General features: G+C 37.8%; 1 protein-coding gene across 1 annotated transcript; it reads left to right on the plus strand.

The window, feature by feature from the left end:
- Positions 1-27043, plus strand: COQ3 (coenzyme Q3, methyltransferase). Its single transcript, XM_082633394.1, has 8 exons — positions 1-128; positions 8922-9048; positions 11547-11699; positions 14491-14590; positions 17530-17772; positions 20528-20687; positions 21927-22121; positions 25856-27043. The coding sequence occupies exons 1-8, from the start codon at positions 20-22 to the stop codon at positions 25912-25914; spliced, it is 1146 nt and encodes a 381-aa protein (XP_082489520.1). The 5' UTR covers positions 1-19; the 3' UTR covers positions 25915-27043.
- Positions 27044-27170: the final 127 nt, after the last annotated feature.

Here is a 27170-nt window from a genome sequence, read left to right on the forward strand (position 1 = left end):
GTGGATCCTTTCTGTCGTGATGTGGGGAGGCCGCAAGCTGAGCTCCTCCGGGAGTCGATATTTAGGAGCGCATAAGTCGGCGTTCCGGGGCACACAGGCGGGCTGTCCTCGCTTAACCACGTCGGCGGGTGAGTGTGTGCGTGGGGGTCGCTCGCACCCGGCCCACGGCGCGGGCCGGCTGTTCTGCGCAGGCGCAGGCGAGGGCGGCGGGCTGTCTCGGGGCTCCGCGCGGCGTCAGCCAAAGACCTGTACGTTGGGTCCTGGGCCTCGCTGTCCGTTGAACGCTCGGTCTGGGCTTTTACAGTCCCTTACCCAGAGGCTGGGAAAAATAGCTGAGGGCTAGCGGTCCTGGCCGAGGAGAGCGCAGCCTGCGGCCCACCGCCGTGTATCCAGTGACCTTTGTCTTATTTTCGTTGAGCTCCTTCTGCAGGAGCCGGCCGCCACTGTGCCGGCTGGAGTCTCAAGGTCATGTGCCTTTTTCCTTTGCCCCGGCGGGAAAGGACACCAGCTGTCTCATAGTTATTGGTCGCCTTTTATTTGTGTTTTGTTTTGTTTTGTTTTGTTTTTGAGGTATGCGGGCCTCTCACTGCTGTGGCCTCTCCCGTTGCGGAGCACAGGCTCCGGACGCGCAGGCTCAGCGACCATGGCTCACGGGCCCAGCCGCTCCGCGGCATGCGGGATCCTCCCGGGCCGGAGCACGAACCCTTGTCCCCTGCATCGGCAGGCGGACTCTCAACCACTGCGCCACCAGGGAAGCCCTTATTTGTGTTTTGTTTGCACGTATCTTGCCATGTTTCAGAATTTAAGGCAGCAATATTATTTTTTGATGAATAGGTTAATTCAACACATTGTATTGGCAAATAAGATCAAGAAAGTAACACACCGAACCTGATGCTTGTAGAAGACAGTTTGATTATTTAACTCCCAATATTAACCAGAACGTTAAGTTCATTTTTTACATGAAACTCATTTAACAAATACTGTTTGCCAGGCACTGGGAATATTTAAGGAAGTGATACCTAAGGACCTCTTTAAAAAAACGTCAGGATGGAACTAAGATCAAGCTATAAAGAGCAAAAACTGGGAAACTTAAAGGCCTCCAATAGAATTGACAAGTTGTGGGAGTTCCCTGGTAGCCTAGTGGTTAGGCTCCCGGGATTTCACTGCGGTAGCCGGGGTTCAATCCCTGGTAGAGGAACTGAGATTACGGAAGCAGTGTGGCCTGGCCCAAACAAAAACAAAAAAATAATTGTTAAGCTATTACTCTCAATAGAGTGAAAAATAGTGCAACCAATAAACATGATTTAAATCAACGTGTAGCCACATGGAAAATGATTAGATGTAGTGTTAAGAAGGTAAGTTACAGAAGACCTAAATAGACATTTCTCTGAGGAAGGCGTACAGATGGCCCACGGACACATGAAAATCTGCTCAGTATTGCTAATTATTAGAGAAGTGCAAATCTACAATGCGGTATCACCTCACACCAGTCAGAATAGCCATCATTAAAAAGTCTACAAATAATGTTGGAGAGGGTGTGGAGAAAAGGAAGGCTCCTACACTCTTGATGGGAATGTAAATTGGTGCAGCCAGTATGGAGAACGGTATGGAGGTTCCTTTAAAAACTAAAGATAGAGTTACCATATGATCTTGCATTCCCATTCCTGGGTATATACCTGGAGAAAGCTCTAATTTGAAAAGTTACATGCACCTCAGTGTTCATAGTAGCACTATTTACAATAGCCAAGACATGGAAGGAAACTAAGAGTCCTTTGACAGATGAATGGACATAGAAGATGTGGTATATATACACAATGGAATATTACTCAGCCATAAAAAAGTGAAATAATGCCATTTGCCGCAACATGGATGGACCTAGAGATTATCATACTAAGTCAGACAGAGAAAGACAAATATCATATCATTTATATGTGAAATCTAAAAAAATGATATAAACGAACTTATTTACAAAACAGAAATAGACTCACAGACATAGAAAACTTATGGTTACCAAAGGGGATAGTGGTGGTGGGGGGGAATAAATTAAGAGTTTGGTATTAACATATACACACTAATATCTATAAAATAACAAGAATCTACTGTATAGCACAGGGAACTCTATTCAACATCTTGTAGTAACCTGTAATGGAAAAGTATCTGTCTGAATCACTTTTCTGTACACCTGAAACTAATGCAACATTGTAAATTAACTATACTTCAATTTTTAAAAAGGTAAAAAAAAAAAACACCTTACAAATCAGTTTGTATAATGAACTTGGAGATATATAGCGAGAATAGAGATACATCAAAATTTTAACAGTGATTATCTGAGGTGGAGTTGGTGATCTATCATTTTATCATTCATTATATACTTTTCATAATTTTTTCAGTAAATATGTCTTTTATAATCAGAAATTTAGAAAAGATACAGTATAAATATTTCCAAATTTTGGAAGTGAACATAGAAGGAATAAATATTTGGGATGAGGGAAACTTCTTAAACAAGATATTTAGGGAGCTGTATGGAAATTGTCCAGTTTTAGAAGAAGTTGGAGTGGCCAAAGGACCAGCTTGAGTATCTGTGGGGAGGTTTCTAGGAAACTGCGAGGTGTTCCTTGAAAAGTACAGTGTGGATGGAGGGCTGGAAAAGAGGGCAGAGAATGGCCAGGGATAAGACAGACATTTTAGGCCATGACAAGTACACGAAAGACCATGTACACCTCCTGGGATTGACTTTATCTTCAAGACAGTGGGAAATTACAGAACGAACAACATACTCAGACTCGTTTTTTAGAAATAACACTTGGCAGCTGTGTAGACAGTGGGTCGGAGGCAGACAAGACTAGGCTCAGGGAGGCCTTAGAGTAATCCAGACAATAAATGATGAATGCTGGAACCACGCCATTGGCACTGTAGAGGGCTTGTTCACTGTCAGCATGGTACCTGATAGGTGTTGATAAATGACTTTTTGAATAAATTAAAAGAAAAATTTCCCCATTCCTTTAAAATTTCAAATACCAGAATGATCACAGAATCGAGGTAAAGAAGGAATTGGTAGCATTCTATTAATACAAACTTGATTAGTTTCTCTCAGTTATGGTGAGGTGGATTTTAAGGCTCTTAAGAATTCTGGCCATACTGATGACTGAGGGACTAATTTTCCAGAAATAGGGGAGGTGAGAGGGAGATTGGGGTCATCACTGACCAGAGAGCAAGGACTGTGTTGAAATCTTTGAGGCTCAATTTCATGATAATACCTTACACAGTGACCCTTGAACAACACCAGTTTAAACTGCACCAGTCCTCTTAAATGTGGGGAGTTTTCTTCCAATAAATATGTAGTACAGTACTACATACACTTCCTGAGGTTGGTTGAATCCAGGGACGTGGAGCAGCAGATGTGGAGGGCTGACTGCAAAGTTATACCTGGATTTTTGACTGCATGCGTGCTTTGGCGCTGCTAACCGCCACATTGTTCAAGGGTCAACTAACTGTAAATCCTTATCTGTGTATCACAGTCTACATAATTCTCTGATATCTCATTTACCTACCTAAAGTCATAGGGAGGTGATATGTGACCTGGGTCTTAAAAAATAATACAGATAGAAATGGTGGAAGAGAGAATAACTTGAGCTAAAGCCTAGAAGCACAAACTTTTTTTCTGAGGATGTTAAAATGAATTTTGGCCAGGCTGTGAGGTCCTATTAAACAAAACAAAATTTTAAAAACATAAAAAGCCCAGGAGAAAAATGTTCAGAGACTATGAAAAGACAAGACATGAAATATAAATGACCATTTGTCTTAGTCCATTCCTACTGCTACAACAAAATACCACAGGCCAGGTGGCTTATAAACAAGAAAAGTTTATTTCTCACAGTCCTGGAGATTGCAGAGTCCAAGGTTCGGTGTCTGGTGAGTGCTCACTCCCTGGTTCATAGGTGGAACCTTTTTGCTCCCTGGGGTCTCTTTTTACAAGGGCACTAAACCCAGTCATGAGGGTTCCATCCTCAAGGCCTAATCCTTCTCAAAGACCCCCGCCTCCTAATACCATCCCCTTGAGGGTCAGGATTTCAACATGTGAATTTGCGGGAGACATAAATATTCAGACCATGGCACCATTAAACTTAAAAAAAGACACTTAACCTCACTCATGATAAATTAAAACTATAGTGAGATACCATTTTCACCTATTGGATTAACAAAGATAAAAAAGTTTGATAATACACTGCACAGGTGACTATCAAAGTATTATCAGTGTGGGGAAACCAACACTAGAAACTCATAGTTTCTAGTAAGATTGCAAATTGGTTCAATATCTAAGAAAGTAATTACAAATTTATAAATGCACATGCCAATTGACACAATTCTTGCGGTTTTACATACAGGTACTCTCAAAAAGAAATTATCTATGTAATTCAATCTTATGTTTTCGGAATAGCAAAAAATTAGAAATAACTTAAATAAATGTACATTAATAGGACACTGCTTAAGGCAGAAATAGAGACAGATGTAGAGGACAAACGTATGGACACTAAGGGGGGAAAGTGCGGGGGGTGGGGGTGGGGGTGTGATGAATTGGGAGACTGGGATTGACATGTATACACTGATGTGTATAAAAGGATGACTAATAAGAACCTGCTGTATAAAAAGTAAATAAAATAAAATTCAAAAAAATATAGGGCACTGCTTAAATAAATGACGAGTTACAGCCATACAACGGATTACCTTGCAAACCTAAAAAAAAGGAAGTTCTTTATGCTCTATTATGAAAAAAATCTCCAAGATACATTGATAGGCGGAAAGAGCAAGGTGCAGAACGATGAGTATACTGTGCTACATTCTGTGTAAAATAAGAGAGAAATTGATACACAAAAATGAAATATGTATAAAATATCTGGAGGCTTACATGCAAATCTAGTAACATTGGTTGCCTGCAGAGAGGGAAGTTGGATACCTAGAGTCAGGGGGAGGAGAAGCACTTTGTAGTGTCCACTTTTATACTTTTTAATTAAAAATTTTTTATTTTGAAATAGACTCATAAGAAGGTGCAAAAATAATACAGAGAATTTCCATATGCCCTTCACCCAATTCCTCAGTGATAACATCTTACATAACCATAACACATTGTCAGAGTCAGGAAATTGACGTTAGTATGATACCATCAACTAAACTACAGTCCTTCTTTGGATTTCACCACCTTTACATGCACTCATTGTGTGTGTGTGTGTGTGTGTTACCACACAGAGATTTGTGTAATAACCGCCACAATCAGGATATGGAACTGTTCCACAATCACAGCGAAACTCTTGGCAATATTCCTTTATAGTCAAACCCGACCACCAACCTTAAACCTTGATCTATTTTCCATTACATTATATTATTATTTCCATTATAATTTTGCCATTTCACAAGTGTTATGTTAGTGGAATCTTACAGTATATTCCTTTTGAAAAAATGTTTCTGCACTCAACATAAATACCCTTGAAATCCATCCAAGTTTTTGCATGTATCAGTAGTTCATTCCTCTTGATTTCTGAGTAGTATTTCATGATATGAATATGCCACAGTTTGTGTAACCATTCATCTATTGTAGGATATTTTGATTGATTCCAGTTTGGGGCTGTTATGGATAAAGTTGCTGTGAACGTTGATGTACAGGTTTTTGTGTGGACTTAAGTTTTCACTTCTCTGGGATAAATGCCCAGGAATGCACTTGCAAAGCTGCATGATAAATATATGTTCAACTTTATTAGAAACTGCTAAACTGCTTTTCATGATGTCTCTACCATTTTACATTCCCACTAGCAATATGTGAGATCTAGTTTTTTCATGTCCACACCTGGTCCACACCTGGTAATATCAGGGATGGTTAAATTTTAGCCAATTTGATAGGTATGTAGTGGCTTTCATTTGCGTTCGTCTAATGGCTACTGCTATTTAACATCTCTTCATGTGCTTATTTGCATCTGTATATCTTCTTTGATAAAATGTCTGTGTCCTTTTTTTTTTTTTTTTTTTTTTTTGCGGTACGCGGGCCTCACTGTTGTGGCCTCTCCCGTTGCGGAGCACAGGCTCCGGATGCGCAGGCTCAGCGGCCATGGCTCACGGGCCCAGCCACTCCGCGGCATGTGGGATCCTCCCGGACCGGGGCACGAACCCGTGTCCCCTGCATCGACAGGCGGACTCTCAACTACTGCGCCACCAGGGAAGCCCGACTTTTCTTTTTCTTTTCTTTTCTTTTTTTTTGCGGTACGCGGGCCTCTCACTGCTGTGGCCTCTCCCGTTGCGGAGCACAGGCTCCAGACGCGCAGGCTCAGCGGCCATGGCTCACGGGCCCAGCCGCTCCGTGGCATGTGGGATCTTCCCGGACCGGGGCACGAACCCGTGTCCCCTGCATCGGCAGGCGGACTCTCAACCACTGCGCCACCAGGGAAGCCCTTTCTTTTTCTTAACAAGGTGTTTTGCCGAGGAAAAGTTTTAAACTTTGATTAATTCCAATTTAATCAATATTTTCTTTTATGGATTGTGATTTTGGTGTCAGATGTGAGAACTCTGTGTGTAACCCTAAGTCAGGAAGATCTTCTCCTATATTTCCTTCTTAAAGTTTTATAGTTTTGCATTTAGATGATTTTGAGTTCAGTTTTGTATAAGATGTGAGATTTCAGTCAAAATTTTCTTTTTTGTCTATGATGTCTAATTGTTTCAACACTATTTACTGAAAAGACCATTCTTCCTCCTTTGAACTGCTTTTGCACCATTGTCAAAAAATCAGTTGGGTGAATTTTTTTTTTTTTTCCTCTGTCTGGACACTCTTGTTGCATTGATATTTCAGTCTGTCTCTCCTCCAGTACCACACTGTCTTGATTACTGTAGCTCTATTATAAGTCTTAAAATTGGGTATTTGATTTCTGTAATTTTATTTTCCTTTTTAACATTGTTTATTCTGTCTCTTTTGATAGAAATTGTGTCAAACATATAGATCAATTTGGGGAGGATTTATGTTGACTCTTCCAATCCATGAACACAGTATGTTTCATCATTTACTAGGTTGTCTTTGATTTCTTTCATCAGTGTTTTATATAAATTTTCAGCATACAGACTCTGAACATGTTTTGAGGGATTTATACAACAATGGAAGTATTCTTTCTTGGACTGATTTTAAATAATAGAGCATTTTGAATTTTGCTTTCCAATTGTTCATTGTTAATGTATAGAAACAGTTGACTTTTTTGTGTGTTAAATTTGTAGTCTGTTACCTTGCTGAACTGACTTATTCCAGGAGCTTTTTATTTTTATTTTTTAAAGATTTCTTGGGATTTTATACATAGACAATCATATCTGCAAATAGGGACCATTTAATTTCTTCCTTTCCATTCTGTATGCCTTATATTTCCTTTTCTTGCCTTATTGTACTGGCTAAGATTTTTAGTAGTACGTTGAATAGGAGTCATGAGAATGGGCATTCTTGCCTTGTTCTTGATTTTAGGTGTAAAGCACTTAGTCTATCACCATTAGGTACTTTGTGAGCTATAGAATTTTTATGGGTGTTCTATCAGATTGAAGAATTTCTCTTCTATTCTTAGTTTGCTGAGAATTTTTAGTCCTAAGTGGGTGTGGAGTTTGTCAAATGTTTTGTCCACATTAATTAGTAAGCTTATGTGTGTTCTTCTCTCAACTATTAACATGGTAGATTACATTGATTGATTTTCTATTCTTGAACTAGTGTTGCATAGCCAGAATAAATCCTACTTGGTTATGCTGTATTTTTCCTTTTATATGTTGCTGGATTCTGTTTACTAATTATTGAGAATTTTTGTGTCTGTTCATGAGAGAAATTGGTCTGTGGTTTTCTTTGCTGTACCATCTTTGTCTGGTTTTTGTCTGTTTTTTGCCAGAGTAATTTGTCTTCTTGGTGGATTCTCTCTCTCTTTTTTTTTAATTGAAGTATAGTTGATTTACATCTATATATGTAGATTTATATATAGATGTAAATCTATAGATTTACATCTGTATATGTAGGTTATTACATGTATATATAACCTATATATCCTATATATAATCTATATATCCTTTATAGGTTATTACAAGATATTGAATATAGTTTCCTGTACTATATAGTAAATCCTTGCTGTTTTATCATAATGTAATGTCCCTGGTAGTTTTCTTTGCTCTAAGGTCTACTTTGTTTAAATGTTTATTGAACAACTGAATGTTCTGCAGCAGAGTAACTAGTTCATAAAGCAGGTCCCTGTGTAAGTTGGAACACATAAACTGAATGACTGTTTATTTTAGGAGATACATATGTCTATAAGTGCACATTTTTTTTCCTCTGTAAAATGTGTTGAGCATACATAAATATCCATTTCATGTAGCTAACATGAAAGTGACATAATTTGAACTGGTTTTGATAAATAATCTCAAAATTAATATTACCCTAGTTTGTGGGAATTCCCTGGTGGTCCAGTGGTTAGGACTCTGCGCTGTCACTGCTAAGGGCCCGGGTTTGATCCCTGGTTGGGGAACTAAGATCCCACAAGGTGTGTGGTGTGGCAAAAAAAAAAAAAAAAAAAAAAAAAAAATACTCTAGTTTAAAAGGTAATGTAGTTTTAATTTGAATATAATTTTTAAATAATTTTGTGCAGCATAATGTGTATGTAAAAACAAATGGCATGAAAACTTTACCATAGGCATTACTTATTTTTGATGATTATTATTTCAGAAATATCTGATTGGAGTTAGATGGCAGAATGCAAGATTTTTATTTTATAATTTAAAGTAAAATCCAAAATTAAGGGGAAAAACCCTTTTGTTTATCAACTGTAATATAAGATTGCTGTATAAAATAGTTTCTTCAACTACATGCATATCAGGGATTCATACTGTGCAATGCTTTCTCTAGACATTTAATTTTCTTTTTTCAGCTTATTCAAAAAATCAGCTCAGTTGGACTCTACAAATTAAACCATCGGTTTTCAGTGAATACAGAATCATGTGTTTCAAATCCTATAGCACGACTTTTGCCTGCCTGAATAGGATGAAAAGTTACAGGTAAGTTTATTCATTACTGTGGCAAATATTCACATAATTATGTGCAATAATAGTTTAGTATTGATTGTGTTTAATAAACTTTGTCAGTATAGCTCATGTGGTTTGATTAAGGTAGCTTTTATTTATTTAAATATTCTTATTTTTCCAACAACTTTTAAATTTGGGAAACCCACAGAAAATTTGTAATATAGTGTACATCCAGTGCATGCCTTTCATCCATATTTAGCTATAGCTTTTATTTTTAATGCAAGACTATATTACTCAGAGAACTACTTTTTACTTCCTCATAATATCCTTATGATAGGACACAAATAACTCAGTGCTTAAATCATGAAAGATTTGGGTGTAACATAAATATAAGGTGGCTAAGTATACATTCTAGATAGTAAGATTGAATCAAAGTAATATCTTTATGTATTCATATATTAGAAACCAGTTTCTAACTTTGTGAAAAATATTGCATTGGGTTAAGGTATGAGCTCTGTTTTCCAAGTGCATGCTCCACTTCTCATAGATGAACTGGCTCTTTTAAGATTGGCTGTCTGTAAAATCATTCTTAGTCAACTGAGCAACCACCTACTGTTAACTATTGTAAGTTAGTCCTTTTTAAAAAAATTTTATTTTATTTATTTTTGGCTTCGTTGGGTCTTAGTTGTGGCATGCGGGATCTTTCATTGCGGCACACAGGCTTCTCTCTGGTTGTGGCGTGCAGGGTTTTTTTTTTCTCTCTAGTTGTGGCGTGCAGGCTCCAGAGCACGTGGGCTCTTTAGTTGAGGTGCGTGGGCTCAGTAGTTGTGGTGAGGGGACTTAGTTGCCCCATGGCATGTGGGATCTTAGTTCCCCGACCAGGGATTGAACCCATGTCCCCTGCGTTGGAAGGCAGATTCTTTACCACTGGACCACTAGGGAAGTCCCTGTTAGTTAGTCCTTGATTACTGAGGCTTTGCATGAAGCATGAAAAAGAGGGTAATATTCATAAAATAATATTAAAGAAGAGTAATATTTAACTCTTAAAAGGATATTAAGTAATCAATATAGAATGTACTCTATGTAGCTTAGAAAAACATAATAAAAATTTAAATGGCATTACCTATGCTAATGTAACAACCTATTCTCTTTTACCCAAGAACCTCTGGAGGATTTTCCTATCATGTACTTTGACATGGGACCTGGTGTAGTGTCTGTCTGATCCCCATTTAGTCCCTGTTTGATTCCATTTGATTAAAAAATATATTTACGTGAATTATATACTTTTCTGGGCCTTCTCCTTCAGATTATTTATTTGACAAATATTTCCCGAGCACCAACTGTGTTTTAGGAACTGTGCTTGTCACTAGGAATAAAATGGTAAGCAAGACAGCTTATGTTCTAATGGAGAGACATGATCAACTAATCACATAGGCTCACAAAGAAGTACAGAGTTGTATAGGAGTTAAAATAGGACAGTATTAGATGACATTCCATTTAAACTAAGGTCTAAAGGATGAGAAGAAATTAATTAGGTGTGTAGAGGAGGGAAGGGAGAATGTGAGAACGATGTTCCAGGCAGAGGGAATGACATGTCCAAAGTATCCGGGGAATGAACAAGCATGGCCAATTCAAAGAACTTAAAGAAGGCCCATGTGGCTGGAGTAGGGAGGACGAGGAGAGTAGTGGGAAGTGACTTTGGAGAGGGAAGAAACTGGGGACCAAATAATTCAGAATATTGTATGCTATGCTAAGGATTTTGTTCTTTCTCCCAATGTCACTGGAAAGCCATGGAAGCATTTCAAGTGAGAAAATAGCATGATGATATTTATATTTCAGAACAGTCACTCTGAGTATTGTGGGGAACAGATTAGAGGGGGATGAAGTCCTAAGCAGGCCAACTAATTAGAAGGCTAGGACAATAGTTCAGGCAAGAGATGACGGGAGCATGGATTAGTATGATCAAGCAGTAGAAATGGAGAGAAGGCTGAGGCATCTGAGTTCAAATCCTGGCTCCACCACTTAATCTCTCTGAGCCTTCCTTTTCTTGTCTGTGCACTAGAGATAATAATAGTACCTACCTTATGGAGTTGCTGAGGATTAAGTAAGATGACATATGACATATAGGGATTTCTTAAACAAGCAGTACCTGGCATTTAGTAAGTATTCAGTAAGTAGTTACTACTTCTACTACTTCTACTACTTCTACTACTACGTGACCCAAAAGGCCAAGTTTTATAAAGTTTCATTTTTGTTGTAACTTACTTCGAAAGCAAATTAATTTGTTTCATCTGTGACTATATATATATATATATATATATATGTATATATACACACATATATACATATATATATATTTATTTATAAGCAATGTGATTATAAGAAAACTTGTTTTGAAGCATCAAAAATGAGCGATACATGTATTTAGAATCTAATAAATTTCAAATTAGAATATCTTTCTACTTAATATATCCCATGTTGCATTTTTTTAAATGGCAGTTTTTGCCTGGCTCTTCCTTCTGACCTCTTAGACTCCCTTGGACAAGACTGTACAGTACTTCCCGGACCACTGTAGACAGCAGTGAGGTGAAGACCTTCCTGGCCTTGGTGCACAGGTGGTGGGACGAACAAGGAGTATATGCACCTCTTCACTCTATGAACGACCTGAGGGTGCCGTTCATTAGGTAACATTACAGAAATTCTAGGTCTTTTAAAATACAACTCTTTTCAATAATTCATTTTCTTTCGAGTTCATTTTTCTCTCGGTTTATGCCTAGGTTCAAAATGCTGCATTTTAACTTTGCTTTAGAAATTAGGGAGATTCTCTTCAATGTCCATTGTTTGACACTATTAATTTAATTTAATTTAATTTTATTTTATTTTATTTTATTTTTTGCGGTACGTGGGCCTCTCACTGTTGTGGCCTCTCCCGCTGCGGAGCACAGGCTCCAGACGCGCAGGCCCAGCGGCCATGGCTCACGGGCCCAGCCGCTCCGTGGCATGTGGGATCTTCCCGGACCGGGGCACGAACCCGTGTCCCCTGCATCGGCAGGTGGACTCTCAACCACTGCGTCACCAGGGAAGCCCTAAATATTTTTAAAAATTTGTTTTACTTATTTACTTTTGGCTGCGTTGGGTCTTCGTTGCTGCACACAGGATTTCTCCAGTTGTGACGAGCAGGGGCTACTCTTCATTGCAGTGCACAGGCTTCTCATTGTGGTGGCCTCTCTTGTTGCAGAGCACAGGCTCTAGGCGTGTGGGCTCAGTAGTTGTGGCTCACCGGCTCTAGAGCGCAGGCTCAGTAGTTGTGGCACACAGTTTTATTTGCTCCACGGCATGTGAGATCTTCCCGGACCAGGGCTCGAACCCATGTCCCCTGCACTGGCAGGTGAATTCATAACCACTGTCCCACCAGGGAAGTCCCGAAACTATTAATTTTTTTTTTTTTTTTTTTTGCGGTATGCGGGCCTCTCACTGTTGTGGCCTCCCCCGTTGCGGAGCACAGGCTCCGGACGCGCAGGCCCAGCGGCCATGGCTCACGGGCCCAGCCGCTCCGCGGCACATGGGATCCTCCCAGACCGGGGCACGAACCCGTATCCCCTGCATCGGCAGGCGGACTCCCAACCACTGCGCCACCAGGGAGGCCCCCGAAACTATTAATTTTTTAATAGCATCACTCGAATTCTACACTGTTTCATAAATTGAAGTATTTTTGGATATTATCGAGTTAATTAGAATTAAATCCATATGAAAAGGAATTAGGGTCTTATGGCATCAAGGTCATTTTATAGCATCTTTGGCCTTTAGGCAGTTCTGATAAAGAGAATAGTACTGAGAAAGTTCAATTCAACAAATATATTTTTGAGAACTTAACTTGTACAGAGCTTGGGGGCTAGAATCTGTAAACGCTACTGAGATATTCATCATTCAAAACACAGTCCATGTGCTTCAGGAACTTAGAGTTTGCCATGGGAGATAAAGGCAAGGGTTCATCAGACTCCACTTATCCGGACTCCACTTATCAATTGTTCATTCGTTCTTCTGTCCATTTATTTATTTATTTATTAAACATTTTTGAGCAGCTGACATGGGCAAGGCACTGTGATAGACACAGAATATCAGATTCAGACTGCCCTCGAGGAACTTCCTGATTGGTTTTTGCTGGTTTTATCAGTGCAGCAAAAAGGAAAATATTGGCACATTCTTATTACCACTGAATTAGTGGATCATTGAAACACTAAGGCAGAGAAAAGCAGAAATGTCATTCTGTTAGGCTAGATCAGTGGTTCTCAAGGTTAGCCCTGGACTAGCAACATCAGTATCACCTGTGATCTTGATAGAAATACAAAATTCTCAGGTCTCACACTGGACTTACTGCTTTGGGGAGTCAGCAGTCTGTGTTTTCCTTCCAGGTGATTCTGATGCACGCTTAGCTTGAGAACTACTCTGTTCCAACTAATGTGACATTACTAGTTAGACATCACACTAAAAAAGACCATCCAGGGCAGTACAAATTATGGTTAGAAGCTTAGATTTTATTCTGATCATAATTAAAACCATTGAAAGGGAGCAATGTGATCTAAACTATGATATAAAGAAGTCATTTTGGCCATTGTGTGAAGAATGGATTGGATTTCATTTGAAATGGGTCCTTTCTGTATATTATAATGTCCTGAAATTAACTACTTAACCACTATCTAGGTTTTTCTTAGAAGTCAATTAATTTGAATAGCAATAAAAGATTTCCTAAGATGTCCTTATTATATATGACATTTATTTTAATATAAGTATAATTAGAATTTGTATGTAGTCCAACTTAAAAGTTTAGTTTACGATACTGTTAGCTATATATATCTGTGTGTGTATATGGGTGTGTATGTGTGTGTGCTTACATTTGTGTATGTGGTAAAATATTGCTATGATTATCTTAGAATTAAGTTTACTTGATTTGGATGCCTGTTTACATGATCATGAAAACACCACTAAGAAGATGAAAAGTGACTCAATTTAGAAGGGAATATAGGCAAATTCTGAAAATATAGATCTCCAGTCTGCTTCTGCTAAACCCTGTAAAATAACCTATTTGTTGCTGATATGAAATGGGTCTAGCAAGTACTAGCAACATAGCTAATAATACCTCAGGTGACATGATATCTCAAGTGAATAAAATTAGGTTAATCTAAACTAGATTGTTTTTAAAGCTTTTCTTTAGATTATTACTAAAGTAATAGTTAAGTCATAATTATTACTAGATTATTTCAAGAACTTTACTTTAAACCTCTTGCTTCTGATTACTAAAAATATCTTATAAATTAAGCATAATGTCATTTTATGCTGAAAATAAAAGTTTTTTTACCCCCAAAATCAATAGTCTATTTCAAAAGAGAGTTTAATATTTCTTTGAAAATTATGCACTTTTAAGATTTAAGATAAAATTAATAATTTGTTTTTATATATTTTGAATTTTTTTAAAAGAGACAATCTTTTAAAAACAGTTGCTGATCACCAGCCAGGAAAACCTTTGTCTGGGATGAAGATTCTTGATGTTGGCTGTGGTGGTGGATTGTTAACGGAGGTAAGTGATTTACAACTGTCCTGGCATTTTTCTTTTTTTTTTTAAGGGGAACTTTATTTTTATTTATTTATTTATTTATGGCTGTGTTGGGTCTTCCTTGCTGTGAGGGGTTTCTCTTGTTGCGGAGCATGGCCTCTAAGTGCGCAGGCTTCAGTAGTTGTGACACGCAGACTCAGTAGTTGTAGCTCTTGGGCTCTAGAGCGCAGGCTCAGTAGTTGTGGCGCACGGGTTTAGTTGCTCTGCGACATGTGGGATCTTCCCAGACCCGGGCTCAAACCTGTGTCCCCTGCATTGGCAGGCAGATTCTTAACCACTGCGCCACCAGGAAAGCCCAACTTTCCTGGCATTTTTAACTGGGAAAAAAAAAAATTGAGAAAAAGTGGGCTTATGCCTCTTTTATCCTTTTAACAATATTGTTCATTTTAAAAACAGGAAGTGTATAATGTTTTAATATTTTTATGATTATAAACTAGTACATGCTTTTTACTTTCTTAAAAATATATAAGTATTTCAGAAAATTATAGTGAGGAATTTTTTTTTTTTACACAAAAATGGGGCACTGGTAAAAATAAATAAATGGGACCTAATTAAACTTAAAAGCTTTTTCACAACAAAGGAAGCCATCATCAGACAAAAAGATAACCTACTAAATGGGAGAAAGTATTTGCAAATGATATGATTGATAAGGTGTTAATATCTAAAATATATAAACAGCTCATACAACTCAACATCAAAAAACAAACAACCAGGTCAAAAAACAAACAACCAGGTTAAAAAACGAGCAGAAGACCTGAACAGACATTCTTCCAAAGAAGATATACAGATGGCCAATAGGCACATGAAAAGATGCTCAACATTGCTAATCATCAGAGAAAGGCATATCAAAACCACAATTAGATACCACCTCACACCAGTCAGAATGGCTATCATTAAAAAGTCTACAAATAACAAATGCTGATGACGATGTGGAGAAAACAGAACCGTAGTACACTGTTGGTGGGAAGGTAAATTGGTGCAGCCACTACAGGGAACAGTATGGAGGTTCCTCAAAAAACTAAAAATAGACCATATGACTGAGCAGTTCCACTCCTGGGTATACATTTGAAGAAAACAAAAAAACTAATTCGAAAAGATACACACACCCCAATGTTCATAGCAGCACTATTTACAAGAGCCAAGATATGGAAGCAACCTAAGTGTCCATCAACAGATGAATGGATAAAGAAGATGTCACACACACACACACACACACACACACACACACACACAGGAATAATAGCCATAAAAAAGAATGAAACTTTTGCCATTTGCAACAATGTGGATGGACCTAGAGGGTATTACACTTAGTAAAATAAGTCAGACAAAGACAAATACTGTATGTTATCACTTATGTATGGAATCTTAAAAATAAAGCAAACAAATGAATATAACAAAACAGAAACAGATTCACAGATACAGAGAACAAACCAGTGGTTGCCAGTGGGGAGAAGGAAGGGGACAGGGACAAGATATGGGCAGGAGGATTAAGAGGTACAAACTACTATGCATAAAATAAATAAGCAACAAGGATATATTGTACAGCACAGGGAAATATAGCCATTATTTTATAATAACTTTAAATGGAGTATAATCTATAAAAGTATTGAATTACTATGTTGTACACCTGAAACTAATATAATATTGTAAATCAACTATACTTCAATTTAAAAAAAAAGCACTGGTCATTTGGATAGCTTTGGAAATTTTGTTGTCTCTTCTCTCCCAAGATATTAGGCAATTTCTGCTGGTTTAAATGCACTGATAAGCTGTCCTTTTGCACTTGCTTCAGTATCAAAACGTAGCAGAATTTTGCCTGCTTTGGGGGCTCTCCCCTTCTTAGGTGCTCTAGAGTACTTCTCCCTGTGAACAATACTTGCTTTAGCTGACAGAATATTTATTCCCTACAGTTCTATTTTGTAATCTCCTATCAACACAATAACTTTTTGTTTAAATGCTGCATCATAATCTTTGCTTGAAATATATTTTAAGCAAACAGTACAGGATACAAATGTAAGTGAAGATACAATGGTGTGTGTTACTGTCAAGGTCATAACAGCCAAGTTGACAGTGAGGTTAACAGAGAGAGGCCTTTGATACATAGCTAAGTTTCCATATGCACAGAAAATGTGTCCTTCATATGGCAGTGCACTGGTTTCTCTTGGCATCAATTATAAAATTTCAGGAAATGTACAATATGTGAAAATACATCCCTTAGAATCAAGAATATGAGGTGTATCAAATTGTAAATTAGTACAATTTTACTGTATGTGTTCTATGATCTTCTCCATGGATTATTACAGATTTATGTCTCTAAAGTTAAAATAATTTGATTTATACTTTTAACTTATTAACTAAAGCGTTATAAAATAAATGCTATGCAGTTTTGATCAAAACAAAGGCTGTGTTTAAAAACCTGGGCAAGTCATGGGAAGTGACTGAATATAAAGGCTGAAAGAAGAATTAGCTACGAAGAATCGTTTTTAGTCAGTCACAAGAGAAACTATGGAGAAAAAAATGTGCTTTAGAGAATTTGAGTATTAGAAAATTTTGCTCTTTTTACAATGGCATGTTACATTTATTGCACTTTAAATATGTTAATACTGTACTGTGTGCCTGTAAATATATCTAGAGAATGTAGACAAAAATTTCCTCACTATTCTTAAGCAGTTCTTGATAAGTTTTGTTGTTGTGATTATTGTTCTCACTTTTAAGCTTTTTATTATGGAAATTATCAAACATGTACAAACTAGAGAAAATGGTATATTGAACTTTCGTGTACCCATAAATGATCTCCAACAGGTATTACCTCGTGCCTAATCTTGTCTCCTTTTTGAGAAGCTTTTTATTGCTAACGTGTGTTCTATTTTCTTCCTGAGGGTAATGTTTTCTTATGCCATTAGCCCCTAGGGCGGCTTGGGGCTTCAGTTATTGGAATTGATCCTGTGGATGAGAACATTAAAACAGCACAGCACCATAAATCATTTGACCCAGTCCTGGATAAGAGGATAGAGTACAGAGCGTGTTCCCTGGAAAAGACTGTGGAAGAAACTGCAGAAACATTTGATGCTGTCCTAGCTTCTGAAGTTGTAGAACATGTGATTGATCTAGAAATGTTTATACAGTGCTGCTGTCAAGTGTTAAAAGTAAGACTTACAGAGTTTACTTATTTGTTTTTCCTTTTGAGTTTGTGTATGTATCCATAGCAATAAATGTTTTATAATACTTGAAACCAGAAACACAGGATGAGGGGACCGCACCTCTACTGGAGACTACTTCTGCCTCTCAGCCTGCCCTCAATATCTGGGGTTTTCCAGATCCAGTATCTTGATGTCCAGGGATCTTGAAAAATGTTGGTGCTGAACACTGCAATACAAACAATAGATTTATAGTGGTATTTTTCTTTGGTATAGTCTGGATTAATTACCTAATAGGCATTGAATGACAATTACTAAGAAATTGACTTGGATTAATACTTAAAAATAAAAAACCATAATTAGCATAAATTGGTTAGCCAGCATTTGTTAAGTCACTCTGTATATGTGATATGTGTAACAGTTATCAGCTTATAACAGAATACTTCATACAAATGATCTCATCAGATCTTACCTACAACCAGATGAGGAAGGTAAGGCAGGCATTGTGACCTCCTTTGACCCAATAAAGATCAGAATCTGAGAAGTGTCAGAGGTCACATGGTCTTTAAGTCAAAGGTCACTAGGCACTTAAATAGGGCTTAAGGCTACATCTTTTTATCTGCTCAGCGGCATGTGGGACCTTCCTGGACCAGGGCTCGAACGTGTGTCCCCTGCATTGGCAGGAGGATTCTTAACCACTGCACCACCAGGGAAGTCCCTACATTATTACGCTTATATAATTTGACACAGTCCTCTGAAGGTGGTTCCAAATTTTCTTTTAATAAATATTTCCAAAGTAGTATTATTATTATTACTATATCAACTCTGTTGTTTATGTATTCAAGAGGTAACTCCCTAAGGTCAAGAGCTAAAAGAATTAAATGCTTAGCCTTTATCTAAATAGAGCTTTTAAAAAATACTTTTTGTTTTAAAATAATTTTAGATTTATAGAAGGGTTGGAAAGATAGTACACAGTGTTCCCACTGTGAAGGGTGGTGAAGGGTGCCCTTCACCCAGTCTCCCCTACTGTTAACATTCTACATAATAAAGGTAGGAACTGGGGAGAGGCAGGTGTGGCAGAAAGTCAAAGGCGGCACTCGCTTTTCTGCGCCAGTCCTGCACTTGCATGCCCCAGAGAGTGAGCGCCTCCTTGGATTTTGTGCCCTCAGTACCTCACTTGCCCCACCATACTCCTAGCCCTGTACGTAGCCCATGGTACATTTCTCAAAACTACAAAATTAGTTGACATTATACTATTAACTACACTACAGACCCTGTTAAATTTCATTAGTGTTTCCACTAATGTCATTTTTCTGTTGCAGGATCCAATCCAGTATTCCATATTGCATTTAGTTGCCATGTCTCTGTAGTCTCCTTCAATGTGTATAGTTTCTTGGTGGTGTTTCCTCTTAAAAACAAATTGTATTAGGTATACCTCCTATTTTCCAAGGAAAATTCCTTACTTATTTCTTTTTGTGCAGTGTCTCAGTCAGTGTGTATGGATGAAGTTCTCACATATATTAGGGATACTGGCATCATGGAATTTAAAACTAATTTTTGCTTTAATGGAAAGCCTATTTTAAAAAAAAATGACCAATGCTCATCACTGTTTCCTTAGAGTAAGGTTTTATGAAACACAGATTAGATATTTATAAGTAATTTTTCGCTTAGCTCTACTGAGATATAATTGACACATAAGTGATTTTTAATGAGATATTTTAGAATACTAGAGTTTTACAGAGAAAAGTTATAATGTGTAATGAAGTAGTGTCTGATATTTAGTTTTAAGGGCACATCCCAATATTTCAGGGCCTTCTCTTATTATTTTTATTTTTGGTTTAGAGTGGTATTTGAGATATTTTCATACATACATATCTTAATATGATTATTTTGGAAGGGGTCTTTGGCATTTTATCTCCATCAGGTGCTAATGAGAATGTGTGGAAGAGACATTAATGTTCTTGCCATTTGTGGGAGTAGATACAGGAAACACTATAAATATAGTCACTAAAAAATGGCAGACTAAACAATCCCGTAAGTGGTTTGCATTCACTGAAGTTCTTATCTTGATCTCTTTATATTCTTTATACTAATGAAATCAAAACAAAACAAAACACTTTCATACCTTAATCATTAAGGCTTTTGTCAGAGAACACCTATTGGCCTTGCCAGCCTGCACAAACCATGGGGCAGTGTGCGCTGTACCAAACAAGTTAGGCAGGCTCGGCACCCAAAAAGAAAGCAGTGTTGACACATTAAGACATCAATGTGGACATGTAACAAGGAAGAGCAGCCAGATCTCATTTCTATATTTTTATTATAAATTATTTGATATGTACCAAAGACTGTATAAATATAAACATAAATCATAGTAATGTATGATTTTAGGAGTTAGTTGTAAGCACTGTTGCATAAACTCAGTACGCGCATCTGTAGTGGACTGCCCATAACAATGAACTTCCCGAGAGAAAAAAACCCTCTATTTTGGTAGATTATATTTTATTCACATTTGTGGGTTTGTGTTTTTTTTTTTTTGGCCGCGCGGTGTGGGATCTCAGTTCCCCGACCAGGGATCAAACCTGTGCCCCCTGCACTGGGAGCACGGAGTCTTAACCACTGGACCCCCAGGGAAGTCCCCATACTTGTGTATCTTAACTGCACTTAAATTGTTTGGAAGGAAGGAGGAGGGTGGGGGAAGCCAAGCCTTTATCTAACTGATACTCCTAACATTTAAAATTTTACTTCTACACATATTTTTTTTTAGCCCGGTGGTTCTTTATTCATTACTACAATCAACAAAACACAGCTGTCCTATGCCTTGGGAATTGTTTTTTCAGAGCAGATTGCAGGTATTGTACCAAAAGGTACTCATACATGGGAGAAGTTTGTTTCACCTGAAAAGCTAGAGAGCATTCTGGAATCAAGTAAGTATTAAAATTTTTTCCAACTTCCAAGGCCTAACTGAACTTTTAATGTGCCTATAATTGTTAATCACATAACCTAGCACTTAATGAAATAGGCCACTATTCTTTGGATGTTGGTTTTCTCTCCTCAACTAGATCATAAACACCTTGAAGTTAGGATTACGTATTATATCCACTTTTCTATCACCTATGGCACCTAACCCAGGACCAAGCAAATCATAGGTGATCAGTGAATACTTTTTGGCTGTTTAGTCCTCACCTGTTTAAGGATGAGGTACAAATGTCTTTTAGTTACACATCCTCAGTTTGTCCTGTTGAGGCCGTGCTTGAATCAGCTTATTTTACGTATTACTTTTCCTGATTCCTTCATAGTCAGATATATTCAGATATATTTTGAACTTCCTTATCACTTTTTTTTTTTTTTTTGCGGTACGCGGGCCTCTCACTGTTGTGGCCTCTACCGTTGCGGAGCACAGGCTCCAGACGCGCAGGCTCAGCAGCCATGGCTCACGGGCCCAGCCGCTCCGCGGCATGTGGGATCTTCCCGGACCGGGGCACGAACCCATGTCCCCTGCATCGGCAGGCGGACTCTCAACCACTGCACCACCAGGGAAGCCCATCACTTTTTATGTAGCATTTTATGCTAGTTATAGCATGCCTTATAGTACGGTTATTTTAGTGTTCTTAACCTCTTTCTGGCTTGAAGGCAAGACTGTCTCCTTTTTGTGCTCCCCACAATGCCCAGCTCTGCTTTACACCTCGTGAGCACTTGATTTACCTGTTGAATTCCTGTCAAGTAATAACACTTGTCAGTTCATTTATTTGGCATTTGGTATTCCTCTTAGGCTCATGCTTTTTGTTCATATAACGGTATATCAATAAACTTGATTTTACTTGGAATAATATTATCTGTCCAATGAAATGGGGTAATTTCTTCTCTGCAAGTAACTGTTGAAAATAGAGTAGAAAAAATATTTTAAAGATGATTGGAACAGTCAGTTGTTGGCAGGTATTTTCTAAAAACAGCTAACATTTATTGAGTACTTACCAAATTCCAAATACCGTGCTAGAGTTTATGTTCTGCTGCAGTAAAGAATGAGCTGTTCATGGCTACAAAGTATTTGTGCCTATTGAGTTAAGAATCCTTTTTTAATTTGGAGAGTTGCATGAGACTCTTGGCATGTGGAAGGTAAATATTTATTAAATATGCTCTGTCTGATTTTTTTTTTTTTTTCTCAGACGGTCTGTCAGTTCAAACTGTGGCAGGAATGCTCTACAACCCCTTCTCAGGTTACTGGCATTGGAGTAAAAATACCAGCCTTAATTATGCAGCTCATGCCGTGAAATCCAGCATTCAGGAACACCCAGCTCCTGCCGAGTTTGCTTTAAAGGAGGAAACAGAAGAGCTCCGAAATGAAACCTCCACCAACTCAGGTGTGCATGAAGAGCTGAAGAAATGAATTGTTTCTAAGGACAGTAGTAAAATGGCTTGAAAGTCTGATGTTTACAAATACACAAAATATACCATTTGTCTTTTGAGACAGGATCATAAAGAAAAGAAAGTCAATAGGGCTAAAACCTTAGATAAAAGCTTTTGTTGTTTCATCTAATAGCTACCTTCAAGGGATTAGTCTATGTATTAAAAAAGTTTTCATGAGGTATTATGTGATCTAGGAGTTTAAGTTTCTCAGCCTTTGTTATATAAATAGGGTATACATATTTCGCTTCATCTTACAGATTATATGATATTTTTCCCACATGTATGCACATACATATATACTGTAATGTTTTAATTTAAGTAAATTTGTATCATCTAGGTTCTTCTTTATTTGGTTTTAGTTACAGGCAGTTATGCTTCTGACTGGTTTTATTTTATACCACATATTTAGGAAGATAAAATGTCTTTTTTCCTTTAAATTTTGGTTTTTGGAAAGCAAATTGATTGTTAAATATAAACTGGGTTTGGTCAAACATTAGAATCAAGGAATTCAGATTATGTTGGACATTTTTCTCTGTACAGTTCTATAAATGTTTTGTGGTGCCTTTTTTAAGTAGAAAAGATTTTTGAACTCAATTTAAGAGTTTAGTTATGGAAATTTTCTTTTTTGGCTAACATTTTGTAATTAGAGGCACTGACTTGAAATATACTTTCACGCCTCTTGAAGTATGTGATTTTTTGGCTTTTTCTGAAAGTCCAGAATGTATAAGGACTTTGATAGAGGGTGTTGACCAAATATGAGAAATATAGGTTGAACGCCTGTGACTCATATAGAAAGTCAGCTTTTACTTTCTAGCCTTTCTCACCGTTTTTTGTTTTTGTTTTTGGCTGCACCCCACTGGACCACGGGGAACTCCCTAGCCTTTCTCACTTTTAAGCTCATAAGCTTTGTGTATTTCTTTGTCAGTGCCTGTTGGATTGGGCTCACCACGCAAACAATTCCCAACCATCTTAGCTTATCACTTGCTTGTTCTCAGTGGCATTCCAGGGAGGAAACTGAAATTTAAAGGGTTAAAAGAAATTTTAACTTCAGTTGCTAATGTCTAATTAGGACACTAAAAATCAGGAGTTCCCACTGGGTTTCATTTAAAAGTTTGATTCTTAGTCTGAATTCTAGTAGTTTTGTTACCAAAGCAAAGCTTCTTCATTCTATCTTGGAAAAAAAAAAAAAAGTGTTGGTATTAGAAATTAATCTAAATGGAAAACCAGAAACCATAAAACTCTTAGAAGAAAACATAGGTGGAATACTCTTTGACATAAATTGTAGCAATGTACTTTTTTTTTGTCTCCTAAAGCAAAGGAAACAAAAGCAAAAATAAATGAATGGAACCCAATTAAACTTAAAAACTTTTGCACAGCAAAGAAAACCAACAACAAAACAAAAAGACAACCTACCGAATGGGAAAAAGTATTTGCAAATGATATGATTGATAAGGGATTAATATCCAAAATATATAAACAGCTCATACAACTCAACATAAAAAAAAAAAACCAGATTAAAAGATAGACAGATGACCTGAATAGACATTTTTCCAAAGAAGATATACAGATGGCCAATAGGCACATGAAAAGATCGCTAATCACCAGGGAAATGCAAATCAAAACCACAATGAGGTATCAACTCCCATCTGTCAGAATGGCTATCATCAAAAAGTCTGCAAATGACAAGTGTTGGCAAGGATGTGGACAAAAGAGAACCCTTGTACACTGTTGGTGGGAATGTGAATTGGTGCAGCCACTACAGAAAACAGTATAGAGATTCCTCAAAAAACTAAAAATAGAACTACCATATGACCCAGCAATTCCACTCCTGAGTATATATCCAAACAAAACAAAAACAAAAACACTAATTCAAAAAGATCTGTGCACCCCAACGTTCATAGCAGCTCTATTTACAATTGCCAAGATATGGAGGCAACCTAACTATCCATCAACAAATGAATGGATAAAGAAGATGTTATTTATATATATATATTGGGTTGGGCAAAAAGTTCGTTCAGGTTTTTCCACCCGAACAGTTTTTTTTTTTGCCACCCTAATACACACGCACACACACACACACACAATGGAATACTACTCAGCAACAAAAAAGAATGAAATTTTGCCATTTGCAACAACATGGATATTGTTGGAGGGTCTTAGATGCTAAGTGAAATAAGACAGAACGATAAGGTGAAGGGGCAAGATAACAAGAGATACAAACTACTATGAATAAAATAAGCTACAAGGATATATTGTACAGGGACTTACCTGGTGGCACAGTGGTTAAGAATCTGCCTGCCGATGCATGGGAGGTGGGTTTGATCCCTGGTCCAGAAAGATCCCACAGGCCGTGGAACAGCTAAGCCTGTGCACCACAACTACTGAGCCTGCGCTCTAGAGCCTGTGCACCACAACTACGAAAGCCGGGAAACCTAGAGCCCGTGCTCCGCAACAAGAGAAGCCATTGAAATGAGAAGCACGCGCACAGAAACGAAGAGTAACCCCTCCTCGCCACAACTAGAGAAAGCCTGTGCACAGCAACGAAAACCCAATGCAGCCAAAAATAAAAAGTTAAAAAAAATGATTAATCTAAGGACTGTGTAATGAAATTGATTAAAAGGCAGCCCCCAAACAAAGGGCATTTATTTTAGAAAGAACACTCTAACTTTCAATTATTAAAAATATACACTGTTAAGTGATGGAAATTCAGTATAATTCAGTAATAGCCCCATTAGGTAGGGACTACCGTCCACTCCATTTCACAGAGATGTTAGATGTATTCAGCTTCACACAAGTAGTAAGAGGCAGACCCAGGCAGTCTGATTGCTGAGCTTGTGCACATCACCACCTTGATACTTGTATCTAGTATCTGTGCCATCATATGGTCATCGTGGTAGCATAACCACACACAACTGGATTATTATCACTTATTTGAATTGTCTGTATGCAAGGTAGCACCTTCAAAAGCATTTAAATCAAACAGCGTCACAAAATCTAGAGTCTGGGCTATTTGCCTCAGTTCTCTTAGAGCTTCATTGCCTTTCTATGACTAAAACAATTACATGCTACTGATGACAACTTAATAAAACACTTTAAAGCCCCCAAATAAAATTATAGCCTTACTTTCTATTATAGTTACAGGTTTTACTATTGTATTAATTATAAATTGAAGAGAAGTATTGAGTTCAAGTACTACACAACAAAAATATCTCAGTCAAGCAAAAAAGTAAAAAACTTTGACATCATTTGAAATGTCTTTTTTTTTTTTTTTTTTTTTTTTTTGCGGTACGCGGGCCTCTCACTGCTGTGGCCTCTCCCGTTGTGGAGCACAGGCTCCGGACGCGCAGGCTCAGCGGCCATGGCTCACGGGCCCAGCCGCTCCGCGGCATGTGGGATCTTCCCAGACCGGGGCACGAACCCGTGTCCCCTGCATCGGCAGGCGGACTCTCAACCACTGCACCACCAGGGAAGCCCTGAAATGTCTTTTTGATGTATGCTAGGGACACTCACGAGGGCTTCTGTGCTACCGTTGACCTGGAATACACAATATTGAGAGGCATCAAGTAAAGATTTAGAGAGACTGCTCGGTAACGAGGCATAGGAGTAAGTCATGCTTACTGGAAATATTTTTTAAACCTGGATTGGCAAGGTCCCTGCAATTCTGTAAAACATATTTGTATAATTACAGGCTTACAGACGTTGATCCAAAAATCTACAAATCCTAAGAAAATGTCAATGGAGAAATAAAGACGGAAATGAAACCAAATGAAAGTGTTAGAACAGTCAACACATAATTGCTTTTATTAACTTACAATGTGACTCTATCTCCCTTAGAAGGGAGATTCTTACTTGACTATTACTAATGAGATGCAAATGAGATGCAAGTCTTCTCTATCAAAAAAAAAAAAAAGCCAAAAATCCTGACACTGATGGTTTGCATGAAAATCAAGCAAAAGAATTTATTGTGAGATCAATAAACCTCTTGTATCCCAGCAAGAAAAGGATGCAGCACATATAAATGAGCCACTGTCTAGGAACTAAAAGTCACCAGTTGGAGCCAAAGGAAGAAAATATGTTCTCAAGATGATGTGGACAGAACTGAGAATGGGGGTGGAGAGTTACAAAGTAAATATGGACACGAGATGTTTCCACTCTGATAGATTTGAATCTTTGTTTCCCGTTGACAGATGGGACCCAACGGACATAAAGTCACTGACATCATGTAAGATCTGCATTTGTCTTTCTGACTCTAAAACAGCCTCTGTATCTGGGGTCCTGATACAGGCTTCTGAGGTTCTAGGAGCCCCCTGAAATAGGGAACAAAATTTTGCGTGTGTGTGTATTTTTCTGCCGAGAATGTCCCCTAGCTTTCATCAGAGTCTCAAAAGTTTCATGACCCCCAAAAAAGGTTAAAGGTGACTACAGTTAAAATACTGCAGTAGGGAAATATAGTCTTTACTTGACAGAATATGTCAGGAAAAGAAAACTATGGTCACTCTGTCTTCTGCTTATATTTTGTAAAAGTGAACATGAAGACTGTCAATAGCTGTGGAAGGTGAAAACTGGATCACGATTTAAATTGCCTCTTTTTGGTCATTCTTTTGATATTAAATTGAAGAGACATTCTGGGATTCTGTTTTTAGACTTAGTTTTGTCAGGATGGGATGGTAGAAGGCCAGTCTAGATTAATTAACAATTAGATTTATGCAACGTTTAAAGAATTTCAACTCATTAAAAAAAAAGGATTGATGTATTATTTATGTATTTATTTATTTTTTGGTCGTGCCCTTGGCAGTGAAAGCACAGAGTCCTAACCACTGGACTGCCAGGGAATTCCCAAAAGATTGATTTTAAATAGAGATAAATAGTTGGATTAACCACCTAGGTAGCAGGCTAGGTGGATGGATGGATGAGAAATATGCAACCCAATGTTATCAAGGAGCCTAAGGGAACTGCCTTGTGCGGTGGGATATCCCAGCAGCTCTCCTCCTCATCTTCATCTG

This window comes from Mesoplodon mirus (assembly GCF_964341445.2).
Source record: "Mesoplodon mirus genome assembly, chromosome: 10".
Lineage (NCBI taxonomy): Eukaryota > Metazoa > Chordata > Mammalia > Artiodactyla > Ziphiidae > Mesoplodon > Mesoplodon mirus.

What these genes read in the sequence shown, in the direction of transcription:
- COQ3 (XM_082633394.1), top strand. Translation starts at nt 20, where the DNA reads ATGTGGGGAGGCCGCAAGCTGAGCTCCTCCGGGAGTCGATATTTAGGA. An exon ending in CTGAGGGTGCCGTTCATTAG is followed by an intron (nt 11,700 to 14,490) that starts GTAACATTACAG and finishes TTTTTTTAAAAG; the next exon opens with AGACAATCTTTTAAAAACAG. An exon ending in AGAGAGCATTCTGGAATCAA is followed by an intron (nt 20,688 to 21,926) that starts GTAAGTATTAAA and finishes TTTTTTTCTCAG; the next exon opens with ACGGTCTGTCAGTTCAAACT.